Source organism: Haliotis cracherodii, unplaced genomic scaffold (assembly GCF_022045235.1).
Source record: "Haliotis cracherodii isolate W230 unplaced genomic scaffold, xgHalCrac1.p SCAF_1, whole genome shotgun sequence".
NCBI classification, from domain to species: Eukaryota; Metazoa; Mollusca; class Gastropoda; order Lepetellida; family Haliotidae; genus Haliotis; species Haliotis cracherodii.
In genome coordinates this window covers 52,316,879-52,344,875 of record NW_027266264.1, presented here as the reverse complement: position 1 = coordinate 52,344,875, position 27,997 = coordinate 52,316,879, and the positions used below count along the sequence as shown (strand labels likewise).

The 27,997-nt window shown below is 41.1% G+C and overlaps 1 protein-coding gene across 1 annotated transcript; it reads right to left on the bottom strand.

Annotated features, from left to right (window-relative positions):
• Positions 1–3: 3 nt before the first annotated feature.
• Positions 4–27,980, bottom strand: LOC139465406 (long-chain fatty acid transport protein 2-like). The gene is made up of 12 exons (XM_071247119.1): positions 27,902–27,980; positions 20,364–20,770; positions 18,916–19,026; positions 17,139–17,354; positions 14,035–14,193; positions 13,185–13,343; positions 11,153–11,277; positions 5,475–5,666; positions 5,055–5,154; positions 4,050–4,251; positions 1,804–1,901; positions 4–373 (listed from the first exon to the last, which is right to left on the bottom strand). The coding sequence occupies exons 2-12, from the start codon at positions 20,722–20,724 to the stop codon at positions 60–62; spliced, it is 2,037 nt and encodes a 678-aa protein (XP_071103220.1). The 5' UTR covers positions 20,725–20,770; positions 27,902–27,980; the 3' UTR covers positions 4–59.
• Between the last annotated feature and the right edge of the window lie 17 nt (positions 27,981–27,997).

The following is a 27,997-nucleotide window of genomic DNA, read 5'->3' as shown; positions in this document are numbered from 1 at the left end:
TCATCACTCCAACTTCTAAATGCCACTGAAAGAAGTTGAATAGGGTTCACCTGCCACCCCTACAACTTGGACGTGGTCAAAATTCTGGAGTACGTATCCTGTTTTATGGGAATGTAGGACTTGGTGACGTGGTCAGCATAATACAGAGGATCCTGGATTTTGTTGATGTCGAATCCCTCCTCGACCAGCTCAACCTTCCGCTGTTTGAATGTAGCGGTCAGCGTAGCCTCTTTTTGAAGTCGCAGAAACATTGGACGGGCATATGTAGCTAGATGTTCCTCGTTGTGTTTCCAAATGCTTCGCAGGAGCTCAGGAGTCAAAGGTCTATCGTCATACAGTGTCAGGGCTGCCATGCCTGCACGACCATCGTGCCCTATAATACACAACATGCTCAAATAATCTGTTGATTATAAAAATCTGAGTGAAGATATAGGTAGGTTAAGTTAGGTGAATGGACTCAAGGCTTCTAAATACTAAGTATGAGTGAGTGAATCATTTTAGAGCAGAATGTCGGATATCTGTATTTCAACAACCAAAAACTGGTTGTTAGGAATGGAAATAAATAAATAAAACAAGGCTGCACTATATATGTCTTCAATTGGAATTTCTGGCACCATGGCATCCACACCCAAAAGGAGTAATTTTATTTTAATATTTGTACATTTTCTTGAGTTTTCTATTGTTAGGATAAAAATACAAGGGTTGAGGTAAAGAAATGAAACTGAACCATTTTCGATAGCTGACATTTAGTTGGTCCCAAAACCAACACATCCTTCATTGAGATTGGGCAGTTTGCGAGTGCAGGGAGTGCTGCACCCCTCATGATTTATTCTCCCTGCAGTGTTTTATTGTACAGTAATCAATGATCACGAGTTGTTTATTTCTTAAATGAGATATCAACATTACATACAACCTCTTCAAGGATGTTAGTAAAAAGTACATGCTTTAATAAATATTTGACTGTATTTAAATAATGATGACTCCCTGAATAGAATTTGGCTGCGTCAATGTCAGACAAGTCCATTTTATGAACAGGGGGGTTAAATTTGGTCTTTCCCGCATATTCTCACAATTTTCACTTCAATTATCTGAACCTTTTCTCCAAATACTGATTGTCATATCTCTCTCACTTGAATCGATCGTTCAGGCATTGCGTTTCTCTACGTTGCCAAGCTACATCTGTGGGGAACAACTCGCTAGACACTTCCCTCTCAAAAATAACGTTATCCAAATAATTACATCATCAAGTTGCCAGCGCATGTTTGAATCTACAGAAATGACGTCATGATAGAACGTTTTATCATAAAATAAACCCTGCTTTTTCTTAATTGTCCTTTGCAATTTATCGCGTAACTATCTTATACATGTATATGACATTACAACGCCAAGGGTGAGTGCGGCAGACTTACATATGTTGATATATGGATATAATATACTACTCAAAAGAAGTTAAGGAACACCTGATAATTTCATATTACTATAGTTCACCTATCATGGCATGACAAATTAACTATGGTAATATGAAAGAAACAGGTTTTCCTGAGTAGTATATTTGGTTCTGTCATGAACCCTTCGTCAGACAGGACGCACCCAGTGTGATGCATTGGACCTCGGGGTTCACGAATAGAAAACTTGGGGGTACTTGCAATCAAGATAACAAGCTAGGACTAAAGGTCTTTTTACCTTGATTGTAACTGATCCACACTATATTTGATAAATAACACAAGCATCATATCAGGAACAAATCCCAGATTTCACATCAATTTACTGATTAATGTTTTCCACAGAAATGAAATATCTTACCTGGAACAGTGACACCATAGACGTTGGCATCATGGACAAAGTCCAGGGAGGACAAAATGTTGGCCACCTCTGTTGTGGACACATTCTCCCCCTTCCATCTAGAAACAAATATTGGAGTCGATAATGATAGTTGATGTGATAACAGTTTCCATTGAGATAGCCTAAGCCACAACAAATTATTTATTACTACCTTAAGGTTTTATTCTGAGGACATTTAATGTTTTGAATGGTACCTGACTTACAACATTGGAGGACAAGCCATCATGTAGATGACAGAAAGAAGACAGCCATGCCATGACACATGTGGTAGCTAAAATCAAGTATAGATGTTTGTTTGTTGTTTAACAGCACACTCAGCATTATTCCAGCCATATGACAGTGGTCTGTAAATAATGGAGGCTGCACAAGATGATCCTGTGATTGGTATCAGGGTACTTTGTGTGTGCGTGTGTGTGTGCATGTGTGTGTGTCTGCTTGTACTAGTCCAGACTAATGACAATTTTATAGTGCTACCCAACTGAAATACCATGCCAGAGTTTAACATAAATACCCTACTCCAACACAGTATACTGACTCCGATCTGACCAGTCCTTGTTTTAGCACCTTAATGCGGAGCGCCAGGCAGGGTAACAACAAGTACCATACTTCAACATCTTTTGGTATGAAGCAGCCCAGGATCGAACCCTGACCTTCACTCACTGGGCAGACGCTCTACTAGACCATGGAGACAGACCATTAAGACATTGGCTCAAGTTGTTTGAAGACATAGATGTGTCAACCAGTCAGTCACCCCTCGATGACACCTTTCACTATACACCTTCAAACATAGTCTCATTAAAATCAGAACTTTCACTCAAATATGATTCCTGTCAACATCTCGATCTGAGGACACCCCAGAGAAGGTCAGTCAGGTGAAGTCTCACCGAACTTAATCGCCCAAATAAATTGAAGGATGTGTGGGTTCAGCTTTCTAAAACAACTAGTGTCAGAAATTTCAGTCTCTGCTAAAGAAAGCCAAACAACACACCTATGCCTCCGTTGTTATCCTTTTGGGTGTAGATGTCACAACACTCACAAACAACAGGATATATATAGAATGCTAAACAAACTCCTGTGTAGTATCAATTTATGAAACGAGTCAATAGTTGTGGTTTCTGACGAGTGAAAGCAATTCAGATACCACAACCATTGAAGAGTTTCATAAAATTGGTTTTAAATGGGAGCTTGTTTAGTATTTTATTTATTACTTGCATTGACGTTTTTAGAATTAAACTGTCGTGTGTGAATAGGCTGACACCTACATGATCCACGGCATAATATCTAATTGAGTTTAACAGAATAATACTTCAAACACGTCAAATGTTGAAACGTATTAATTTAATACCATACAACTTTCCACCTTTAGAATTCAGGCATCCGTTCCAGAAAGTTATCGTAGGGCTAAGGTTATCGCAACTCACATACTTTCACATAGACTTACAACTATCGTTGCGCTACAGTACGATCTTCTTGGGGGACGGGACTCTGAACCACAAAGTTTACCAATCAAGTCACAATACCCGATGACATAATTTGTGGAAATTTGTTGCAAGATCCATCAGCGAAACAATGTCATGTGACGTCAGCCTAGCAACAAGGTTACTGGGGTCATCGAGTGAGCATAAGCTCCTCTCAGATATTTGTTCGTGAAACTTGTTCAGACAGTACATAAGCACGCATTTTGGTATTGCACAATGTGTAATACAGCTGTATGTTTATTAAACGGGTGATCTCTTCACGGACAAGCAATAAAAACATATCCATCCAATATAATAGCGAAGTGTTATTTTTTCACATTTGGTTTGGTTTGGTTTGTTGTTTAACGCTGCACTCAGCAATATTCCAGCTATATGACGGCAGTCTGTAAATAATCGATTCTGGACTAGACATATCCAGTGATTTATATCATGAGCATCGATCCGCGCAATTGGGATCGATGACATGCATCAACCAAGTCTGCAAGTCTGACCACCCGATCCCGTTAGTCGCCTTTTACGACAAGCATAGTCACATTTGGATTACCTCGATTACAAATAAAATCAGTTGTAGAAGCCTTGATGCTGATTGGCTGATTTGAAAGATAACCTGGCACGACCTCCTGTGGTGTCATGCAGAGAGGTATTGCGTCGGAGTAAAAGATCTGATTGTAATTAGCTTTCTTAACATAACCCTAGCAATGCATAGTTTCATCACACTGGGCTACCAACCTGAATGTGTCACCGATTCTGTCAACAAAGTACACAAAGTATTCTCGGTCGAGGTAGAAGAGGTCACCGAAATTGAAGTAAGAGTCGCCTTTCTTGAAGGCGTTACGGACAAGCTTCTTTTCATTGGCTGCTTTTGATGCTTTGTAGAACTCGACTCCTTCCATCTCGGGAGCAATGGCCGATATAAACAAGCCCTTCTCTCCTTCATTAAACACACAAAAATACTCTGTAATAATGTTCAAATTGAAGTTGGTATCTTATATATCAAAGGGTTTTATGTTGTTTGTCATTAAAAAAATTGCAAGTCATTCCATGGCATTTGATAGGCTAACCAAGCAATTTTATTGTCAGAAAATTCATTGTGTACTACACTGAACAATTTTTTTTGTAAATGCTTAAATAAGCAATCCGTGAAGTGATTGTTGTTGACTTATTCATTCATAATAATTTACTTAAATATATTTTAGCGTTTATGAAGGTATGAACATATAAAGCAGTGTGCACACTGTGCAAATCCTCTGAATTCTTAATAAACCTTTACTGAAAGAAAACATCCAAGCAAGTTGTAGAACTGTTAAGTCATTCAAAACCCATTGTCCGCTAACTCAAATTTAATGACATATTTCAAACAAGGAGTAAAAAAATACCAAGTTCTTAGATTGGTTTTCAGTTAGTTTACAAGGCGCTACCGCTACCACCTTTACAAGACTGATGACAAATAAACAATGAAATTATGAAAAAATTACATGACAAAACAAATTGAACCAACACTGTTTACAATTAGGTGAAATGAAAAACACACTGCTGTTTGCGATAAATTTAATTGTGAATAATAATAATAAAAATCTTAATTCTAATAAAAAAAAGCCAATCACTCATCTTTTGGTATCGTTTTGCAAAAGATGATTATTCAAGAATCCATACCATAATAGCTGAACACCAACACTTCTAGCTTATTTCACTGAATAGATTGACAGGTAGATTGAATGTGAAAGAAAAACTAACCTGGTTTAATTTCTATACAATGGCCATTCCTGTCTCGAACTGGTTCCGCTGTTGCAAAGTCGTACTTGACCAAAGTTTGGTAATTCGGACTCAACTTCCGCTGTTAAAGCAAGACATAAAAAATTAAAACCAAACGAAAAGTTGAACCAACACTGATTCATAATTATTTGATGAGGACATTATTATAATCATTGCCAAATTACTCGAACCATTTGGCTACTCCCTATTAATGATTCAATCATCATTGAAAAAAAAAGAACAAATGTCAAAGGCTATTATCTGTCATAAAAGGTTTCAATGTACTGATTACCGTGTTGAATTTCTGCAGATTTTTGAAGTGAGTGAATGTTATGTTATTCTGCAATAAGCAATACTCCAGTGGGCCTGTAACCGTGGCAACTGTCAACACACTGAACTCACCAAGAGTGGAGAGAGTCTTCCAATAGCTCCAGGTTTATTGCTGACATTGAACAACATCGTGTTTCCTTCTGTTGCCCCAAAGAACTCAGTTATTTGGGGTATTCTGAATCTTGCCTGCACCTGCTCCCAAATGTCTCTCCGCAGACCATTGCCGAACGCGGCTCGCACTTGATGACTCTTCTCTTCAGGGCTCTGAAAGCAAAACAGCACTTCCTTGCAGTGAATATGTCAGTGAGTTCATAGTCCATATGTATAGCTATATACATATACGACATTCACATCACAATGAAGCCTGGGTGAGCGAGTGAGTGAGTGAGTGAGTGAGTGAGTGAGTGAGTGAGTGAGTGAGTGAGTATGGTTTTATGCCGCTTTAAGCAATATTCCAGCAATATCACAGTGGGGGACACCAGAAATGGGCGTCACACATTGTACCCATGTCGGTAATCGAACCCGGATCTTATCATGACGAGCAAATGCTTTAACCACTAGGCTACCCGACTGCCCGAAGCCTGGATGAGATAAACCAGTATTCAACTATGTGCAGTTTTCAAACCATACCACGGCAGCCTGTAACATGAGTCAGTTGCCAGAAGAGGATGTTGTCAGGTATGATGGCACACAATCAGCCCGGTCAAACCAATCCTACGTGAGAGGTGGTACCGGAACAGTTCCCCGATATACTGTATGACAGACACCCTGTACACTCACCTCTGGCCGTGAGAGGAGGTACCGGAACAGTTCTCCGATATACTGTATGACAGACACCCTGTACACTCACCTCTGGCCGTGAGAGGAGGTACCAGAACAGTTCCCCGATATACTGTATGACAGACACCCTGTACACTCACCTCTGGCCGTGAGAGGAGGTACCGGAACAGTTCCCCGATATACTGTATGACAGACACCCTGTACACTCACCTCTGGCCGTGAGAGGAGGTACCGGAACAGTTCCCCGATATACTGTATGACAGACACCCTGTACACTCACCTCTGGCCGTGAGAGGAGGTACCGGAACAGTTCCCCGATATACTGTATGACAGACACCCTGTACACTCACCTCTGGCCGTGAGAGGAGGTACCAGAACAGTTCCCCGATATACTGTATGACAGACACCCTGTACACTCACCTCTGGCCGTGAGAGGAGGTACCGGAACAGTTCCCCGATATACTGTATGACAGACACCCTGTACACTCACCTCTGGCCGTGAGAGGAGGTACCGGAACAGTTCCCCGATATACTGTATGACAGACACCCTGTACACTCACCTCTGGCCGTGAGAGGAGGTACCAGAACAGTTCCCCGATATACTGTATGACAGACACCCTGTACACTCACCTCTGGCCGTGAGAGGAGGTACCGGAACAGTTCCCCGATATACTGTATGACAGACACCCTGTACACTCACCTCTGGCCGTGAGAGGAGGTACCGGAACAGTTCCCCGATATACTGTATGACAGACACCCTGTACACTCACCTCTGGCCGTGAGAGGAGGTACCAGAACAGTTCCCCGATATACTGTATGACAGACACCCTGTACACTCACCTCTGGCCGTGAGAGGAGGTACCGGAACAGTTCCCCGATATACTGTATGACAGACACCCTGTACACTCACCTCTGGCCGTGAGAGGAGGTACCGGAACAGTTCCCCGATATACTGTATGACAGACACCCTGTACACTCACCTCTGGCCGTGAGAGGAGGTACCGGAACAGTTCCCCGATATACTGTATGACAGACACCCTGTACACTCACCTCTGGCCGTGAGAGGAGGTACCAGAACAGTTCCCCGATATACTGTATGACAGACACCCTGTACACTCACCTCTGGCCGTGAGAGGAGGTACCGGAACAGTTCCCCGATATACTGTATGACAGACACCCTGTACACTCACCTCTGGCCGTGAGAGGAGGTACCAGAACAGTTCCCCGATATACTGTATGACAGACACCCTGTACACTCACCTCTGGCCGTGAGAGGAGGTACCGGAACAGTTCCCCGATATACTGTATGACAGACACCCTGTACACTCACCTCTGGCCGTGAGAGGAGGTACCGGAACAGTTCCCCGATATACTGTATGACAGACACCCTGTACACTCACCTCTGGCCGTGAGAGGAGGTACCAGAACAGTTCCCCGATATACTGTATGACAGACACCCTGTACACTCACCTCTGGCCGTGAGAGGAGGTACCAGAACAGTTCCCCGATATACTGTATGACAGACACCCTGTACACTCACCTCTGGCCGTGAGAGGAGGTACCGGAACAGTTCCCCGATATACTGTATGACAGACACCCTGTACACTCACCTCTGGCCGTGAGAGGAGGTACCGGAACAGTTCCCCGATATACTGTATGACAGACACCCTGTACACTCACCTCTGGCCGTGAGAGGAGGTACCGGAACAGTTCCCCGATATACTGTATGACAGACACCCTGTACACTCACCTCTGGCCGTGAGAGGAGGTACCGGAACAGTTCCCCGATATACTGTATGACAGACACCCTGTACACTCACCTCTGGCCGTGAGAGGAGGTACCGGAACAGTTCCCCGATATACTGTATGACAGACACCCTGTACACTCACCTCTGGCCGTGAGAGGAGGTACCAGAACAGTTCCCCGATATACTGTATGACAGACACCCTGTACACTCACCTCTGGCCGTGAGAGGAGGTACCGGAACAGTTCCCCGATATACTGTATGACAGACACCCTGTACACTCACCTCTGGCCGTGAGAGGAGGTACCGGAACAGTTCCCAGATATACTGTATGACAGACACCCTGTACACTCACCTCTGGCCGTGAGAGGAGGTACCGGAACAGTTCCCCGATATACTGTATGACAGACACCCTGTACACTCACCTCTGGCCGTGAGAGGAGGTACCGGAACAGTTCCCCGATATACTGTATGACAGACACCCTGTACACTCACCTCTGGCCGTGAGAGGAGGTACCGGAACAGTTCCCAGATATACTGTATGACAGACACCCTGTACACTCACCTCTGGCCGTGAGAGGAGGTATCGGAACAGTTCCCCGATATACTGTATGACAGACACCCTGTACACTCACCTCTGGCCGTGAGAGGAGGTACCGGAACAGTTCCCCGATATACTGTATGACAGACACCCTGTACACTCACCTCTGGCCGTGAGAGGAGGTACCGGAACAGTTCCCAGATATACTGTATGACAGACACCCTGTACACTCACCTCTGGCCGTGAGAGGAGGTATCGGAACAGTTCCCCGATATACTGTATGACAGACACCCTGTACACTCACCTCTGGCCGTGAGAGGAGGTACCGGAACAGTTCCCAGATATACTGTATGACAGACACCCTGTACACTCACCTCTGGCCGTGAGAGGAGGTACCGGAACAGTTCCCAGATATACTGTATGACAGACACCCTGTACACTCACCTCTGGTCGTGAGAGGTGGTACCGGAACTGTTCCCCGATATACTGTATGACAGACACCCTGTACACTCACCTCTGGGCGTGAGAGGAGGTACCGGAACTGTTCCCCGATATACTGTATGACAGACACCCTGTACACTCACCTCTGGGCGTGAGAGGAGGTACCGGAACAGTTCCCCGATATACTGTATGACAGACACCCTGTACACTCACCTCTGGCTGTGAGAGGAGGTACCGGAACAGTTCCCCGATATACTGTATGACAGACACCCTGTACACTCACCTCTGGCTGTGAGAGGAGGTACCGGAACAGTTCCCCGATATACTGTATGACAGACACTCTGTACACTCACCTCTGGCCGTGAGAGGTGGTACCGGAACTGTTCCCCGATATACTGTATGACAGACACCCTGTACACTCACCTCTGGCCGTGAGAGAAGGTACCGGAACTGTTCCCCGATATACTGTATGACAGACACCCTGTACACTCACCTCTGGGCGTGAGAGGAGGTACCGGAACAGTTCCCCGATATACTGTATGACAGACACCCTGTACACTCACCTCTGGCTGTGAGAGGAGGTACCGGAACTGTTCCCCGATATACTGTATGACAGACACCCTGTACACTCACCTCTGGCTGTGAGAGGAGGTACCGGAACTGTTCCCCGATATACTGTATGACAGACACCCTGTACACTCACCTCTGGGCGTGAGAGGAGGTACCGGAACAGTTCCCCGATATACTGTATGACAGACACCCTGTACACTCACCTCTGGCCGTGAGAGGAGGTACCGGAACAGTTCCCAGATATACTGTATGACAGACACCCTGTACACTCACCTCTGGCCGTGAGAGGAGGTATCGGAACAGTTCCCCGATATACTGTATGACAGACACCCTGTACACTCACCTCTGGCCGTGAGAGGAGGTACCGGAACAGTTCCCCGATATACTGTATGACAGACACCCTGTACACTCACCTCTGGCCGTGAGAGGAGGTACCGGAACAGTTCCCAGATATACTGTATGACAGACACCCTGTACACTCACCTCTGGCCGTGAGAGGAGGTATCGGAACAGTTCCCCGATATACTGTATGACAGACACCCTGTACACTCACCTCTGGCCGTGAGAGGAGGTACCGGAACAGTTCCCAGATATACTGTATGACAGACACCCTGTACACTCACCTCTGGCCGTGAGAGGAGGTACCGGAACAGTTCCCAGATATACTGTATGACAGACACCCTGTACACTCACCTCTGGTCGTGAGAGGTGGTACCGGAACTGTTCCCCGATATACTGTATGACAGACACCCTGTACACTCACCTCTGGGCGTGAGAGGAGGTACCGGAACTGTTCCCCGATATACTGTATGACAGACACCCTGTACACTCACCTCTGGGCGTGAGAGGAGGTACCGGAACAGTTCCCCGATATACTGTATGACAGACACCCTGTACACTCACCTCTGGCTGTGAGAGGAGGTACCGGAACAGTTCCCCGATATACTGTATGACAGACACCCTGTACACTCACCTCTGGCTGTGAGAGGAGGTACCGGAACAGTTCCCCGATATACTGTATGACAGACACTCTGTACACTCACCTCTGGCCGTGAGAGGTGGTACCGGAACTGTTCCCCGATATACTGTATGACAGACACCCTGTACACTCACCTCTGGCCGTGAGAGAAGGTACCGGAACTGTTCCCCGATATACTGTATGACAGACACCCTGTACACTCACCTCTGGGCGTGAGAGGAGGTACCGGAACAGTTCCCCGATATACTGTATGACAGACACCCTGTACACTCACCTCTGGCTGTGAGAGGAGGTACCGGAACTGTTCCCCGATATACTGTATGACAGACACCCTGTACACTCACCTCTGGCTGTGAGAGGAGGTACCGGAACTGTTCCCCGATATACTGTATGACAGACACCCTGTACACTCACCTCTGGGCGTGAGAGGAGGTACCGGAACAGTTCCCCGATATACTGTATGACAGACACCCTGTACACTCACCTCTGGCTGTGAGAGGAGGTACCGGAACAGTTCCCCGATATACTGTATGACAGACACCCTGTACACTCACCTCTGGGCGTGAGAGGAGGTACCGGAACTGTTCCCCGATATACTGTATGACAGACACCCTGTACACTCACCTCTGGCTGTGAGAGGAGGTACCGGAACAGTTCCCCGATATACTGTATGACTGTCACCCTGTACACTCACCTCTGGGCGTGAGAGGAGGTACCGGAACAGTTCCCCGATATACTGTATGACTGTCACTCTGTAGCGACAGCAGTCCTCCCAGAAGTGTGACGCTGAGAACTTCCCTCTCAGTACCATAGTTGCACCTGCAAGTCCAGGCAGCCACAATCATTAATCACTGATTTTGTTAATGTATCTTTATTGTCTTATTTGAATACCTGCTGTGTGAGTATTGTCCATTTTTATTTCCTTACAATTATCTTGAGAGCATTCAAAAAAAGTTTCAATAGTTAAGTGTTTCCTTGAAGAAATTCAGCTAAATCAACATAAATTGTGAAGATAAAAATAATCAAAATATTTAGAATGATACAATTGAAGATGATTGGCTCATGAATGATATCTCATAGCAACAAAACAGTTTACAAATTTAGTTTCTTCAGCCCCGTTTTATAATGCCAGCATGTTGAATACAGTATTTATTCAATTGTTTATAAATATGTCACCTAAACTGCAACAGACACAACATTGCAAAGATGCAAGCAGTACAAAGCCGAAGCCTCCACATATATATGAATTACATAATGACTGCAGTGAGCCTGTCACATTGTCATGACAACACAAGAAGCAACACAGAACAACACTTGCAAGTTAGCTGACCCAGAGAATTAATATAAACAAATAGAATAAGATAAAATTATTTGATTCAGCCACGCTGATTCATTACAGACTTTCATTGATCTCAACCTAAATAAAAATACTAGGGTTAAAAATATATACATACAAGTGTGTCAACTGCATGGTTAAAATCCTGATCAAGATGATATCATGGTTAAAACAAACTCCCAATGCCCTTATGGAACGTCAGGCCTGCGATTTTACGAATATATAACAACTATCTCATATCTATTTTATAAACGCTAACTTGAAATATTTAATTGACTGCAATTATGTTAAGAATATAAATTTCAACGAGGATATCATTTCACTTGCCATAATATTAACTTTTATGGACATAGCAATGTTTGTTTGTGGCGTCATTGTTTTGTTGCAGCCAATAAGCTAACATAATTATGGCTACAAATACGATGAACATTTTGAACTTTTAACAAGCTGTGAAACAGACAAACGTGGCTATGAGTACAAATACAATTTTGAAGTTTTTTAACCAAGTTTCTGAAGAACGGGTGGAAAAACATGAACAAACAAAGGACTCTTCAGAAAAAAATCCCTAATAATGACTCTGATAGAGGAGAAAGTCAACATGACTTTAACAGTTTGAAGAAAAGAAGACCACAAATTTAGCCACCCAAGAAACATAAATCTTGTTTTATTTTACAAAATATGCCAGGAATTTGGACAGGGACAGGATGACATATATTTTATCTACTGTTAGTATCACACTGACAGTGTATTGCCACAGAGACGTTATTCAGGGATAAAATGCATTTTCTTTGATTAGGATATACATATATCTTGGTTCATTTAATTTGTTTGAGGCACACAATTATCATGAATGCCCTGAGGCCCCCCAAAATGTTTTTTAGAATGCGTTTTTTTCAACACAGCAATGTTCATTTTTAAGTCAGCTTTTTTTTATGGGATTTATGTTTAACCTGACAGCTTGAACCAAGCACCATGAAACTGTCTCAAAGTTATAGAATAACAAAGAGACAACACAACAGCTTGTTTAAGTTTTGTTGCTTTTCGACTTTTTCAACTACACACTGTAACTTAATTCTTTAAGGGGCATTGGAAGAACATGAATACCTGCAACGTTGAAGTATAAAGACATATTTATCATTTGTAGCGTCTTTTCAGGGCTACTTCTTGCCTATCATCAGGTTAGTACTACGGAACAGTATGTGAGCTGAAATTTAGCCTTGATGAGAGTTTTTTGCGTTTTGTTTTTTTCACATCTAGAAGGACATTTGCATTTTCCATTAAATGCACAATAGTGGTGTTGAGTTGTATTACGCTAGAGTGAATAAAACTCGTCAGGAGGGTCCAAAAGGTTGCGCTGTGGAACAGACAAGACAAGAGTTTGACATCATACCAGCACGAATACAACCGTAGTGACCCAGCCCGCCGCCGGCGCTGTGGTACAGCGGCAACGTCATGTACAACACATCATCCTTGTTGAAGTCCACCAACAAGAAACCACCACTCAATGACGTGAGTTTCATTTGCCTTATAAACACTGGTTTGGGCAGTCCTGGATTAAGCATAAAACAGATTTTGGAATTTGGAATAGAATTTTTTCCGCCTCATCAACATACCAGCTTTGATTGTTCCCATCATGCCAATCCCTCCACCTGAGCTGTGATAAAGTGGAAGTACGGTGTACACGATGTCATTGCTGGTGAGGCTGACAATTGCAAGGCAGTTGCCGATACCCATTGCCTTCACCTGAACAATGGATGCTGGCTTGGGCAGTCCTGAGAGCCAAATGAGGATGATATGACTACATGTAAGCACTAGAAACACTCACATCTAAGGTGGGACTCAAATCAATGGCAGATTCTCAGATTTGTGGCATATCGGTAATTTATATCTGTCATTCTGTGGTAGATCTATTTTGACATGTCAGCAAAAATTGGGCAATAAAGTTAGACTTGATCAATCACCACCTTACTCTAAAAAACCCATAAAGGACATTAAATTGTGCCCCGTGGCTAAGACTGTAAAGGGTGTAATAAGAACAACCCCAAAATTTAAAAGGATGTGATCCTTTAATGACATCACACCACTGTCAACTTCCAGCATGATCCAAGCCAAAATGGATGTGTACATTTCTGCCATAAATTAGACAATGTGTCACAGATGGGAGACATGCCATGGTTCTGAGTCCTCCATACATACACACAGGAATTGCAAGTTCCCGATTCTTGTGAACAACAACATACCAACTGACACAACCCCTCCGACGCCAACACCCATTCCCGAGACATGGTACATCGGAAGGCAGTTGTACACTGTGTCAGTGACACTCAATGAAACAACTTGAAGCCCCAGGGTATAGCCCATCATCTTCTTCTGGGGGATAATAGATGGTTTGGGGTATCCTAGGGTCATAAGGGAGGAAACATTAGTTAGGGAGGAGCATGCTAGTGGAACTCACAAAGCAGGTCAAGACTTTCACGTATGAACAACAAAAATGTATGGGGGAGGGCGTGATTGTTGTTGTTGTTGTTGTTGTTGCCACAAAACAAAAGGAATAAAGTTTTGTATCCCAATCAAACTTCTGAACTGCTCCCTAAAGGGACACTGCTGCCTGTAAAGAAAGCAATGGTCGATAGAGTGAGCAACATTTGGGTACAATGACACTAGCCAGCTCACCATCAGCTCATCTTTCCTGGTGAAAAAAACACAGGAAAAGACGAACTTTGAGTAAATCTTATCCTTTCAGCAGCACATTGTCATTGGCCATAAAAAGGTTGAAAAGTAGTGCCATGGCACTGTGGCCCAGATAACACTTGACAATCCATCTCTCAAACTTTCATTTTGGAAAGATAGAAAGCTCAAAAACTCTACATGGCTTCCAACTTCTTACTTCCATGTACCATTTTGGAAAGATGGAAAGCTTGAAAACTCTACATGGCTACCATGGGGTGTGTGCGTGTGTGTGCATGTGTATCTTTTTTTCTCAACACCCTTCCAAATCCATTCCAAAATACAAGGATCCATCCCTGAACACCCCTGTTCTTAAACAGGATGAACAACTTGATGTAACAATATTATTGTAAATACGTCAGTTATAAAGTTGTTAGTAAAAATAGTGAATATTTTGGAGAGTGCCAGGATGTTGACTAAAAGTGGTAAGCTTACTGCGTGTACCAACAGTAGAAACCAGTTTAGAGCAATTGCCCTGTCGTAAACAAGAATGTATGTTGTAAACCCTCGTCTTTCTCATTTTAAAAAGATGAGAGTAAACAATTGAAACAAACGCTTCCGTAATCGTGGATTTTCAAATTCTGAAATATATAGTTGAATATTGGCAGGACAATCAAACTCTCAAGGCTTCTATGTTCTAAAACATGTTTATGGAAGTGGGAAGTGAGATGTGATGCAGACTTTTCAAGCTTTCCATCTTTCCAAAATGGGGTACGGAGGTAAGAAGTTGGAAGGGGTGTTGAGCTTATTAAACTTCCATCTTTCAAAACAGATTTTGGAAATGAGAAGTAGGATGTGATGTAGAACTTTTAAGTTTGAAATTTAAGTTTGAAAGATGTATTGTCAAATGTTACCCAGACCCACTGTAGCTCACCTGGATATGTAGTCAACACTTCAAAAACCAAAGACAGACACTGAATGAAAGAGTAAATACTAAAAACTAACATTAAAATTCAATGAACAGAACAAAATATCCCCTCAACAGAATGAATATACATGGCAAAGTTCAGCTCCCTCCGTCTGGCAACTTCAGAGGAAAAGATTTTGTTTGTTTGTTGTTTAAGCAATATTCCAGCTGTATGACGGTGGTCTGTAAATAATTGAGACTGGACCAGACAATCCAGTGATTGGCATCATGAGCATCATTCCATGCAATAGGGATGATGACATGCATCAACCAAGTCAGCGAGCCTGACCACCCGATCCCGTTAGTCGCCTTTTACGGCAAGCATGGGTTGTTGAAGACCTATTCTAACCCGTATCTTCACGGGTCTCAGAGGAGAAGAAGATAGCCTTAGCAAATATGCACATGAGAGAAAATCCTATTCAAACCTTTTGAACAAAGCATGGGAACAAGCATGAGAAGTTTCAGTTCCATTGGCCTAGTGGTTTCTGAGAAGAAGAAAGACGGACACCAGACAACAGGCCACAACACATGGTCACTCGACTTTTAGTCAGGTGAGCTAAAAATTGTAACTCTCCATCCAAAATATGTCAGTGTAGCAAAGGAGTATTTGTATTTTACTCCATCCAGCCACTGCTGCAATCTCATTAAAATCAGATCTTAGTTATCGCTACCCCTAAACAAACATCAGAGGACATCCCATTACGGGTCACGTCAGACCGACCTTGCGCGAAGTTTGACCGACCAATAGAATGACCAATCAGAAGGCAGCTTTCTCGTGCTTTACAGCACTAATTTCAAATTGGCAACTACGCTTCGAAACATATTTTGACAAATTCTTGATTACAAATTTGAAACCAGAACAAAAGAACATTCTGTATTGGCTAATGGATGGTCCAGATTGTATGGATTCAGTCGTTAAACCCGTAACTATCGTTCTGAGTTAAAGTCTTTGTTTAGGGGTAGCGAGAACTGAAGTCTGGTTTTAATGAGATTGGCCACTGCTGCTTTCTGGGTACACTGAGTGAGCTGAAATGTAAGTGCATCCATAAAGGCAAATGTCTCAGTTGCATTAATTGTTTATCGAAAAAAACATCACAAGGTCACAACCATGCAGAAATTTGTTTGCGCTCAGAATTCAATTGAGAAGATGTATTTATAAACAGCAGTGTACTGTAATTATTGATAAGCTAAATGCTTCTTTAGAACAGTTACTGTAGTGTAGTGTAACACAATGACTTGTTTCTGTCACCCATTGGTACTTTGAAAATCAGTGCTCAATGATTAGAATACATTTCAAAGCTAACTTTCTGTCCTGCTTCTGTCATATGTCGGGGGTTGATGTAACATTCACGACCTTGTCTTGTTTTCAGGGAGAACAAGGCTCCAGTGCTCCTCATGATAACATGGTAATTAAACTGTATTCAGTAATGGATGACAGTCTTTATATATGTTGTAGCAGCAGGAAGTAAACAATGCATTGAAACTCCATCAATATTAATTTTCAATAGCAATTTTGTCACATCTGGACTGATTTTATTTGCATTCCAGTACTTTTAAATACTGTCAATAATATTCCAGCACTTGATGCTAAAACGTTCAAAGCAAAACGTTTTTATAAGACAGGTTAATTCAAGCACTTTTGAACCTTGTTCTCTTCATAAAGAATTCATAACTATTCAGAAACAAAATCAGAATGTAGGACAGCATTACCCGTAGTTCCTGATGTGTAAATATAACATGCCGTGGTCATCATTGTTACAGTTGCACGGACGCTGGGATCAACACCAACAGGAGACGACACCACCATGAGATCATCAAATGAGTTGTAACCAGCTGGCAGCTGATTGGCTGTACATCCTTGGACATATATCGGCATGCCACTGAACTCTCCTTCCTCCACGTGGACTGCATCAAACAGCTCCGCTCCTGCAATGATTTGGATACCATTGCATTTATGAAATAAGGAACCACAAAGAGCCAGTGACTTCAGTTTAACACAGCTTTAACAGTATTCCAGTTAGATCACGGCATGTCAGCTAAATGTGGGAGGAAAGCCATAAGTGATGCAGTTCTCAGACGTCAACCACTTTGAAGAAACAAAGAAGCATGGGTATGGTGCTGACAAACCTAGAAACATAATCTGGGCGAACTAGGATTTTAAACCCACAATCATTGGTTACTGGTATGCCCAAGGAACGCAACTCTGCGCACTGAATTGGGGCACATTAGAAGGCTGGGTCACCTGTGACTCCACTCAAAACCCGTAGAGACAGCAGGGTCTCAGTTTCACACATGGCACAAACAACAATGTCTAGAGCTAGATTGGAAACTGGCATCAGGCTACTCAGTACAATCCCTCATTAAACATCCTCCAGTGAAAAATATCTCCATTCTATCATGATGAATATCGTGGACCCATCTGCCCCAGTTTGGAATCTTTATTTCAGTCACATTCTTAAGACAAGATGTTAATAATAGTTCAAACTCAAATAACTCTGTTCCTCCATGATCAAAACAAGCTACGCTATCTCCAGTGCCCGACTTCATTTGTTGCACTCACCGTCTCAAATACACCCGTCAAGGCATGAAGACTTCCCTTCCACAATCTTAAAACTCAGGAAGTAGTAAAGTCTAAATAGTTTTTACATTTGTATACTTATCCTGCATTACTCCTTAATACATTTACTGCTTACTTTTGACAGAAACGACGCTGTGTGAGTTCCAGCAGAAGAAATTGTTCCAACCAGTTGTAAAGCTGACCCTCTCACACCTGCCTTGTGATCAACCGGAAGTGATGACGTAACAAAATCTCTTTAATACTACTAGTCACGCGTAATTTCATCTGAAGAAGTCGTGGGAAGGTATGTCTGTGATGGGTAAGTATGCAGGATAAGTATACAAATGTAAAAAATATTCAGATCTTACTAATTTATTTACTTTTCCTGCATTACTCCTGAATGCATCTGTATCGGACGGCACGTTGGAGGGCATAGCTTCAGATATAGTCCTCAGTGACATAAACTCTGCAGTAGTATATCACTTTGCGCAGATGCAAAAACATCCAAGAGAAATTAGCATACACAATAGTCTGGAAACTGATTTACCAAGCCAATTGCTGTCAAGGGTGCAAACACTATGCCAGTCGGGTAAGGCTGTCTCTGGATAGGAGGAGCATTTTAATGGGGACGAGGATTGGTGACCTGCTGGGCTATGAACGCCTTTGATATCTTTAATTTCATTTTTTTACATTCATTTTTATATGTCTATTTATAGAGTGCTTATACAAGTCATCGTAACGGGTGCCTGACCAAGTTTGTTAACAAGCTGATGGCCATCCCATTCCTTTCTTATCCTTACATGCCTCAGTTACTTCGTCTGACAACCATGACGCCTCTTGAACAAGATGCAGGATGTCATTTTGGGCCAACTAATGTCAAATCTTACACAGTAGTATAATCATAAAATGGTTGAAATATAATAAAATCACCTTGTCCAACAATGAATGCCTTGGCTCCGCTGACATTGACAGAATGACTCAGCTGTTTCTGACGCAAGTTGAAATTAATGAGAGCTGCTGCTATTCCCAATTTCTGGAGACCTGTAACATCATACACCAAAGTTACCATGGTTACCACACGTCTGTAATATGTGAAATAAAATGTATTTTGTATGCATTATTGTATTTTGATCATGTCAATGAAAAGTTTATCAAGTCTTAAAGGTAGATAAATGACTTCCCACACAACTTGATTCACTGTTACCGTCTTAGAGCCAGAGTCAGTATTTTCTCAATAATTGTTGATATTAATAGAGCTAATACCCAGTAGCCAGTTTGTCTGTTGCTGACAGGGACTTAAACTATGTTAACTAAATTAATTTTATTAATGGATACAATTCCAGGCCATGATGTGTTTGTTTTGGCTCCACACTGACACCAAGTGGACAGATGGGCGAGATGTCAGAGTTTTGACTTCACTATAATTCCAGAAACTGCATCACCTTAAACATTTTCTAAGACTTTTCCTGACTACTGCCCTGTTTTTTTTGCTGTTTATTTGCTGATACAAGAAAACATGTCTCCCACTTTAGATAACAAATTTTGTTATACATGACTGTTGGCTAATCAGTACCATTGATTTTATGCATTATAGTCAAGACTTCGAGGCGGACTAACCAAAAGAATTACTTTGCTTGTCACCTATTCGTTTGTTTATCGCCATTTCTCACACAGTTTTTCCAGAAAAGGTGTTGTCAATAGACTACGATCAGGTATTGACAGATACAGCCAAAGTTATTCCCAGTTTCCCATAGCGACTGTGCATGTATTGCGCTGACGACCACTGTAAAATCTGACAGAATTTCTTTTCGCTCACAAAGTGTTGCAAACAAATGCAGAAGCTGTGCTACAATTTCATTCAAGGCTTGTTATTCAAATAGTTAGCAGGGCCTGTATATCATCCTTACTGTTCCTGTATCAGTGAAACTGAAACTGACTACAACCATCGTGGACTGATACAAAAACAAACGCTGTTCCATCTGGATTTTGGACGGATTGCAATCAGCACATTTTTATATTTTCATCACTAACAAAGCTGTAAGTGAAAATATCACCAATTTCAGCTTATAAAATGAGACAAAAATGTCACTGGACAAGAAAAGCATTACATTCTACCGTATTATTTACATATTTTCTCATTGATTTGAGTCTGAAAACATTAGTGTCAATGATGCAGACTGCAATTATTTCTGGCTTGAAGTGTTATACCACTTGAGCAATATGTGGAGAAATACATCAAGTTAATAATTTCACCAAACATGGTATTTCACCACCATCACTAAATACATAGCAAATGCTCATATCTTAACTAGCAATAATCTACAATGGACAAGACATCACTAACACCAAATACTAGGGAATAAATAATCATATCTCACCTAGAAACGTCCACACAAAAGCTGGTTCATTGTAGATCATTATGGCCACTGTGTCTCCCACAGAAAGTCCCCATGTCTTCACAACATTTGCTACCCTATTAGCCTGCTGGTTAACATATTCATAAGTGAAAACACTGCCCTCAAAAATAATGAATGGCTTCCTTGGTTGATTGTAGACATGTTTCTCAAATCTGTCAATCAGAAACTCTCCACTTTCTGCGTCTTTCTCCATCTGAAATTTGACATTCTTCCCGACCTTCATGACCTTGAGGTCATGGTTTATCCAAGGAAACATGGTCTTCCAGGCCACAACAGACACACCTGCTGCCCCCGCAACACCGTACGCAACCTTGTCCAACATACTGCTAAGTATTTCAGTTCACGTCTGCTCTCACATAACAGGTCTCCTGGAAGAAAAATGAGTATGAGAATCATGATGGGACATTATTAGCCAAGACAGATTCGTCTTAAGTCAAGGTGTGGCATCATGTTTCAAGGTCATGTATCAATATACAAAAAGTATGGTGTGAAATTGATCGCAAACTACTATTTTTCTGATTGTATGGACTAGAATTCTCAAGCCAGTGTTAGTTTGACTGACACAGGATATCTAACATATAGTTTGGTTTAATTTTAATTTCTGTGCTTCCATTTGGTTTCATGGAGATGCCGGACATTACATTGTAAATCTTTGCCATTTGGTTTCATTTCAACCATTCCCATCCTTATCAAATAAAGTAGAGTTTTGACTGTTTCTTGATTGTGACAGTGATGTCTGGCTTTCACCAGTTGCCATGCTCTTTAGAATAATGTTTGCATATTATGATCACATTGTGTTACATGTCTATGAGCATGATGAGCCATGGAGTTGGGTTTTGCAATATTTCAGTCTACATGGCAAGTCAGCTTGATCCTGTTTATGTTCATGTCTGTAGTGATGCATTTTTTAGACGTTTACCATTATGGTGAAAACCACAAGCATGGGTATGGTGCGGACAAGCCAAGAAACAATTAGGACAAACAGGGCTTCAATCCCTTGATCAAAGGTTTCTGGCACACATAAGGGATGTAACTATGCACAGTGAATTATGGCACTTTAGGGTCATCTGTGCCCCTATATGTCCTATATTTCCACCAAAAGAGGCTCTACAAAATTACCTTCATGAAAGCAAAGCGACCATTTGATTGATGCTTTAACGAAAAGAATCCCTGTATATTATTTCACTTTCATTATTTACCGTGCATTTTAAATTATTCATATACAAAAATATTACCAAACAAAAGGAAGTACACTGTTGAGGGTCAGACAATGCTTAGAAGTAAAGTTATACAACAATATTACTAAATGAAAGAATGATACACTGTTGAGGGTCAGACAATGCTTAGAAGTAAAGTTATACAACAATGTTACTAAATGAAAGAATGTACACTGTTGAGGGTCAGACAATGCTTAGAAGTAAAGTTATACAACAATATTACCAACTGAGAGAAGGTACACTGTTGGGGGTCAGACAATGCTTAGAAGTAAAGTTATACAACAATATTACCAACTGAGAGAAGGTACACTGTTGGGGGTCAGACAATGCTTAGAAGTAAAGTTATACAACAATATTACCAACTGAGAGAAGGTACACTGTTGAGGGTCAGACAATGCTTAGAAGTAAAGTTATACAACAATATTACCAACTGAGAGAAGGTACACTGTTGAGGGTCAGACAATGCTTAGAAGTAAATAAAAGTGTATCACATCTTTACCATACACAGGGACTGACAGCCATACCATAGTCACTGGTCAGTATACAGTATATATACTGGAGAACAGTAATGATCAATATGATTAATGAATGTAGCTTCTTAACATGGCTATCTACTGTGGGAAAACATCTACATAACACAGACATTAAAATTAGAGAGACAAGGCTTAATGTTTCTCAGTTATCCCAGTTACTGAATTTGCCATACTAATCACCCCATTCACTGACTTACTTCTAGACCTGTCTATAAGTAACTTTTATAAGCACTTGGTACTAAGCCTGAAAATTAACATGACAATCCATACTTTCTTATGAATTAGTGCACACCCATTTTTATGCTATACCTCCTTAAATGCAAAAAACACATTGAAGTGAATTCTAATAAATAAATAAGTCAACAATAACAACTTCACAGACTACTTCTTAAATCATTAACACACAAAACAGTACGAAATCAGTGACATCATTCAGCAAACTAATGCATTCAAAGCTGGCCCGTGAAGATTCGGGGTAGAATAGGTCTTCAGCAACCCATGTTTGCTGTAAGAGGCGACTATGCTTGTCGTAAGACTAACAGGATCAGGTAGTAAGGCTCGCTGACTTGGCTGATGCATGTCATCGTATCCCAATTGCGGGCATTGATGCTCATGATGTCAATTACTGGATTGTCTGGTCCAGACTGCCATCATATAGCTGGAATAATGCTGAGTGCGGCGTTAAACAACAACCAAATTAACAAAAATAATCAAAGCCCTGTCCACTCTGTTATCACCCAATCAGGAAACAGTAGTGCGCTAGTGTGCATGGTCTAACTTCATTTTGGTTTATACAAACCTAAACATGATTAACACTAATTAGAATTCACTATGATCATTGTAAATTAGTTTCCAACACTACTTACAAAACAGGGCCAGCAAGATAGCAAGTCAGATAATCTAACCACATGCTCACTGGAATGTAACACCTGACTATCATCAAGTACACTTAACATTACAAAGTACACTCTACAGATGTCTTGTTCAGTGATTGACAGTTCAATATTTGCTCAGTGAGTGCATGAATGTTCTTTAAAGCGACGACGACGACGACGACGATGATGATGCATATTTATAACTCACCTAATCCATATGCTGAAATGTGCTCAAAGTTAAATGTGGAAATGAAAAGAAAACGATGATTTCCAGTGCTGGTGATCGTGGTTTGCCATGAACTCACTTATTTTTTTATAGTTACCTCAAAGCAACCTGCAAATAATGGAGTCTGCCAATCATGACTAAAAGCATAAACAACAATCCATGGCATGATGACATCCAATCGGACCCTGACCATCCAACCCATTTTGTCGACAAACATAGGTGAAGGTTCTCCACAAGGTGACCAGTTGCTGATGTCATTGTTAAAAATAGTGATAAACTATCGTAATTAATTTGTGACTCATGAAAATTGTCGCAAATTTGGGATAATTGGCAAATTTGAACATGCATGTCAGATGAGTTCTGAGCCTCACATTGGGTTTGCGTATTAGTGAAATCTCATATTGTGGACATTTAAGAATTGACTTTTAATTTTGAACCTTCATAGAGTGAGGGCCAAGCTGTATGAAAATTGGAACTTGCACAGAGTGGTTGGTTGGTTAGTTTGTTCTTTAACGCCACACTCAACAATATTTCAGCTATATAACAGTAAATAATCTGTCTGTAAATAATCAAGTCTGGACCAGACAATCCAGTGATTGATATCATGAGCATCAATCTACGCAATGGGATCAATGACATGCATCAACCAAGTTGGGTTTAACAGAGCTAAGACAAGTATTTCCATTATATCACGGCATATCCGCTTAATGTGGGACGAAAACCTGAAGTGATGCAGGTCTCCAATGTTTACCACTTTGAGCAAACCCACAAGCATGGGTATAGTGCTGACAAACCTAGAAACAGATTCGGGTGAACCACGATTCAAACCCACGATCATAGGTTCCTGGCATGCCAAAGGGATGCAACTCTGCAGTGAATTGCAGCACCTTAGTTGACTTTGCCCCCTGTGCCCCCTGCATAGCTCAGAAAGACAGGAGAACCTACAAACCTCTCTGTGAATATCCTTGTGTAAATGTGTACCAGTAGATCCAGCTCCTGGAGACACACCTGGGCACATCACATATCGTATTCAACATAATAAGCGCCCACGGCGCTCTCAAAGTTAGAAATAGGGGGCTCTTATTAGAATATTATTTTGGTGAAAAACAACAGAATTGAAAGATCGTAAATTTCGTGGTTTATGCTGACAGCCTGAAATGTTTATATACGACAGATATATTTTTTTCTCCAGAATTTAATTTCCCATAATAAAGAATGCATAAAACATATGTATTATACACGAATAAATAAGTCCTGTGTACATTGATCAATCGGAAGGGGTGCTAATTGGGATTGTTCACTAGTCAATATATTAGCAAATATCGCCATGGGCGCTCATTAGAGCGGGGCCTTTATTATGTCGAATACGATATATGCAGCATGTGCAGATAGGGGTCAAAGAGATAATAAATTACAACACTGCTTTGTAAGCCTGCTAAAATTATTGGATTCTGACAATCCCTCTCAAATATTGTATTATATTAAAACAAACCTTACAATATTCCTGTTTCAGGTTTCAAGTTTTTCCATTAGTTTTCAAACTGATAAAATCCTGATATCCACTGAGTTGGGTTTCAGGCAACTTTGAACAGTATTCCAGTTATAGCACAGCATGCCGGTTAATGTGGGAAGAAAGCCGAAGTGATGCATGTCTTACAAATTTAACACTACAGTGAAAACCACGAACATGGACACAGTGCCAACGAAACTAGAAACATAATCAGATCCACAATGTTAGGTTTCTGGTGTGCCCATGGGATGCAACTCTGCACAGGGAATTGAAGCCTCTTAGACAACTGGGCCACAGCACAGGGGTGCACAACATAATACACACAGACTATCAGTTAATGTTTTACAAAAGACTATTGAAATTGACTCGCATCTTAAATGCTTTTCATTTAACATTTCTATATCTTTAACATGTTAATAACTTCTGATTTTAACCGTTCGTAAACATTTGAATTTAGATCAAATCTACCAATACCTTTTTAAGGTATTTAAGTCTTGAGGCAGTTTCAGTTGTATAACTAACATTTGACCTCTTTCTATTATCAGACCTCAGTCCTGTGATTACCTTTGACCTATCAACTGTACTGAACTGGATTCAAATCCATCAACATTATTTTGTTGAAGTCATCCCAGTTTGACATTAGATTCAGCCTGATGCCTGTGCTCTACATATAGCCTACAGTTCTGGCTATTCAGCTGCATCTGTGAGTTGGGGTGTCACTGATTGGAAAGATAAGTATCTACGTGGAATCAAAATTATGATATATCAATACATTGATTAATTAAAAAAATAGTCATTCTGTGTGTGTGTGTGTGTGTGTGCGTGCGTGTGTGCGTGCATGCGTGTGTGTGGATAAATAGACCTGCAATGCTGGACATAAACTGGGTTGATCTATTAAATGTTTGAGTTAAATGTTCTGCCCTGTCCATCTAATTCTCCATGGCAAAATTAATGAAACCTAAACATTTCCATCGCCGTGAGTTATTTAATTAGTATCGATATTCATAAATTTGTATCAAGATTCAATACAATATCAACATTAAAAGTTTACCGATACATCGATATCACACGATACAACGACTTCTCTATCTGTTACAGTGTTTGGTTTCCGTTTCAAATTTTATTTCAGTTATATTTGTCAGCCTTATTGTGTATCCATGGAAACCTAAGTCTGGTGCATCCAGGGGATGGGGGTGGTCAAAGGGTTCGAATCTTCCCTTTTAAAAATAACATAACGCCCATGACACAAATCCGTAATAACAGATTCCATGACAACAGTCTGATGTTCTGATCCTTCATCACCTGATAATTCTATGCCTAAACAGTAGTTACTGGTTATTTTTAATTTCATGCATCACGACAGGCATTGACAACAGCTGGTTGGTAGGACAGCTGGTGTTGATTAAAGCTGTATGCTCACAATAGTGTTAGAATGTCAATCAAAATGGTCATATAGAACCACGGACTTGTATAACTTATATAGGTCCGTGATAGAACTTAGAACTTCACTTGTGACATGCTCAACAGAGCACTTGATTGCATGAATGTTGCTAATGAGAGTAATTTCTTGGTGATACCAATCACTGCCTCCAGCTGATATTAAGGGCTAAAAGTATCATAATTAATACTAGACTGAAAGCATGTATAACTCATAAAAAAAATTAAAAAATGTATGGATACAAAAATTGGTTATTCTATACAAATTCTAAGGGATTAAATTACACCATTACATGTCTTAATGCATATTAAAATGAATGTTAAAGACAGGCATTGAAATTACCACAAGCCAGCTGGCCTAGACCAGCTATCAATGTTAAAGGTATCCTGCGGGCTAGAGGAATTTCAAACAATTTGAGATCTATTGTTTATGTTATCACCATTCTTCTCTAATGTCCATCCCTGACAGAATGTCATTCAATGTCAGTCAATGAACATGCATTCCCCTGAACCATGTTCCAGTGATCCACTAGCCTTCTCTGTCTTGTAAAGTCTACACTTTCTATCCCCCTATGATAATCTGGGGAAGAACTGGTCCCAGGTTCCCCATGAAGGGTAGAATACAACATTGTAACTAGCATGACAATATTATAGAGCCTGCTGTGTGGTATAGCTGAACTGTTACAGGTACCATGATCATGATCTGTTCAAACTCAATAAGTATGTCTCCCAGACACGCGAGAATAAATTAAAAATGAATCCTGAAACAATTAAAGCATTTATCTGGGCTCCATTTTGATTTGATTTTGAAGATACATGTTTTTAAATCATATAGCTTTATTTCTGGGACTGAATGTTGTTCTAAAACTCCATCAATGTCAACATATGTGGCTTTTCACTTTATCATCCACACAAATTGACGAACATTTTTAGCTAGGCAAAAAAGATAAACAACTAAAGGTTCCTCCCAATTTTTTTACAAATGCAAAACAAAGACATTTTGTTGTTAATGCATCATTTTCTTAAAACCAAAGATGCTATTCTGGAACAAGCAAACATACAGGTTAAATTGGGGTCCAACAGTCAAAACACGACTCTGCTTCACATATCATAGCTGTGAGTGGGTCCAACAGTCCAATCTCCCCGTGGCCATGTCTTGACTGTTCGAACCCCCAATGAAGATCTTAGGTATACTGATCTGACAAGCTGCTGACATGGTTTAACTTAGTATCATACTTAAATACCCATGGCAACCCCAGTTGGCCTGAGAGATGGATTTTACTTTGGCAAGAAGAGACAGATATGAGTAAAAACATAACTTTACAAATACGTTTGATGAATGGAACCTACCCAAGACAGCCTGGCTTTGACTTGACAGTCGGTCTCCAGTTAGTGACAACGATCACATAGATCTATATGAGCCAAATGAACTAGACAGATTTAAAAAAAATACCTAACTTCAAGCAAACAGGCTGACCTCCTTCTAAGTACAGTGATAAGTCAAAACACCCAAGTTATGCACACTCATGAATTTCTTGCTTAAAAGTATGTGACACGTACGTCTTCATAGCAAACAACTTTTCGACATCGACATCATTGTGTACTTCCGAAGCGACAAGAGCGCCTGCTATATGTTTCTGTGCCTGTAAATTCACGACACTACCACCACGATATTCCACTCTGACATGACAAGTACCTTACCTCTCTCAAAAACCCGGTCACCTACAAGGCCTACTCACATCTCACACTGATCAAAGGTCGATTATTTGCCCCACACCAGTTACCTCCCTTAGAGTT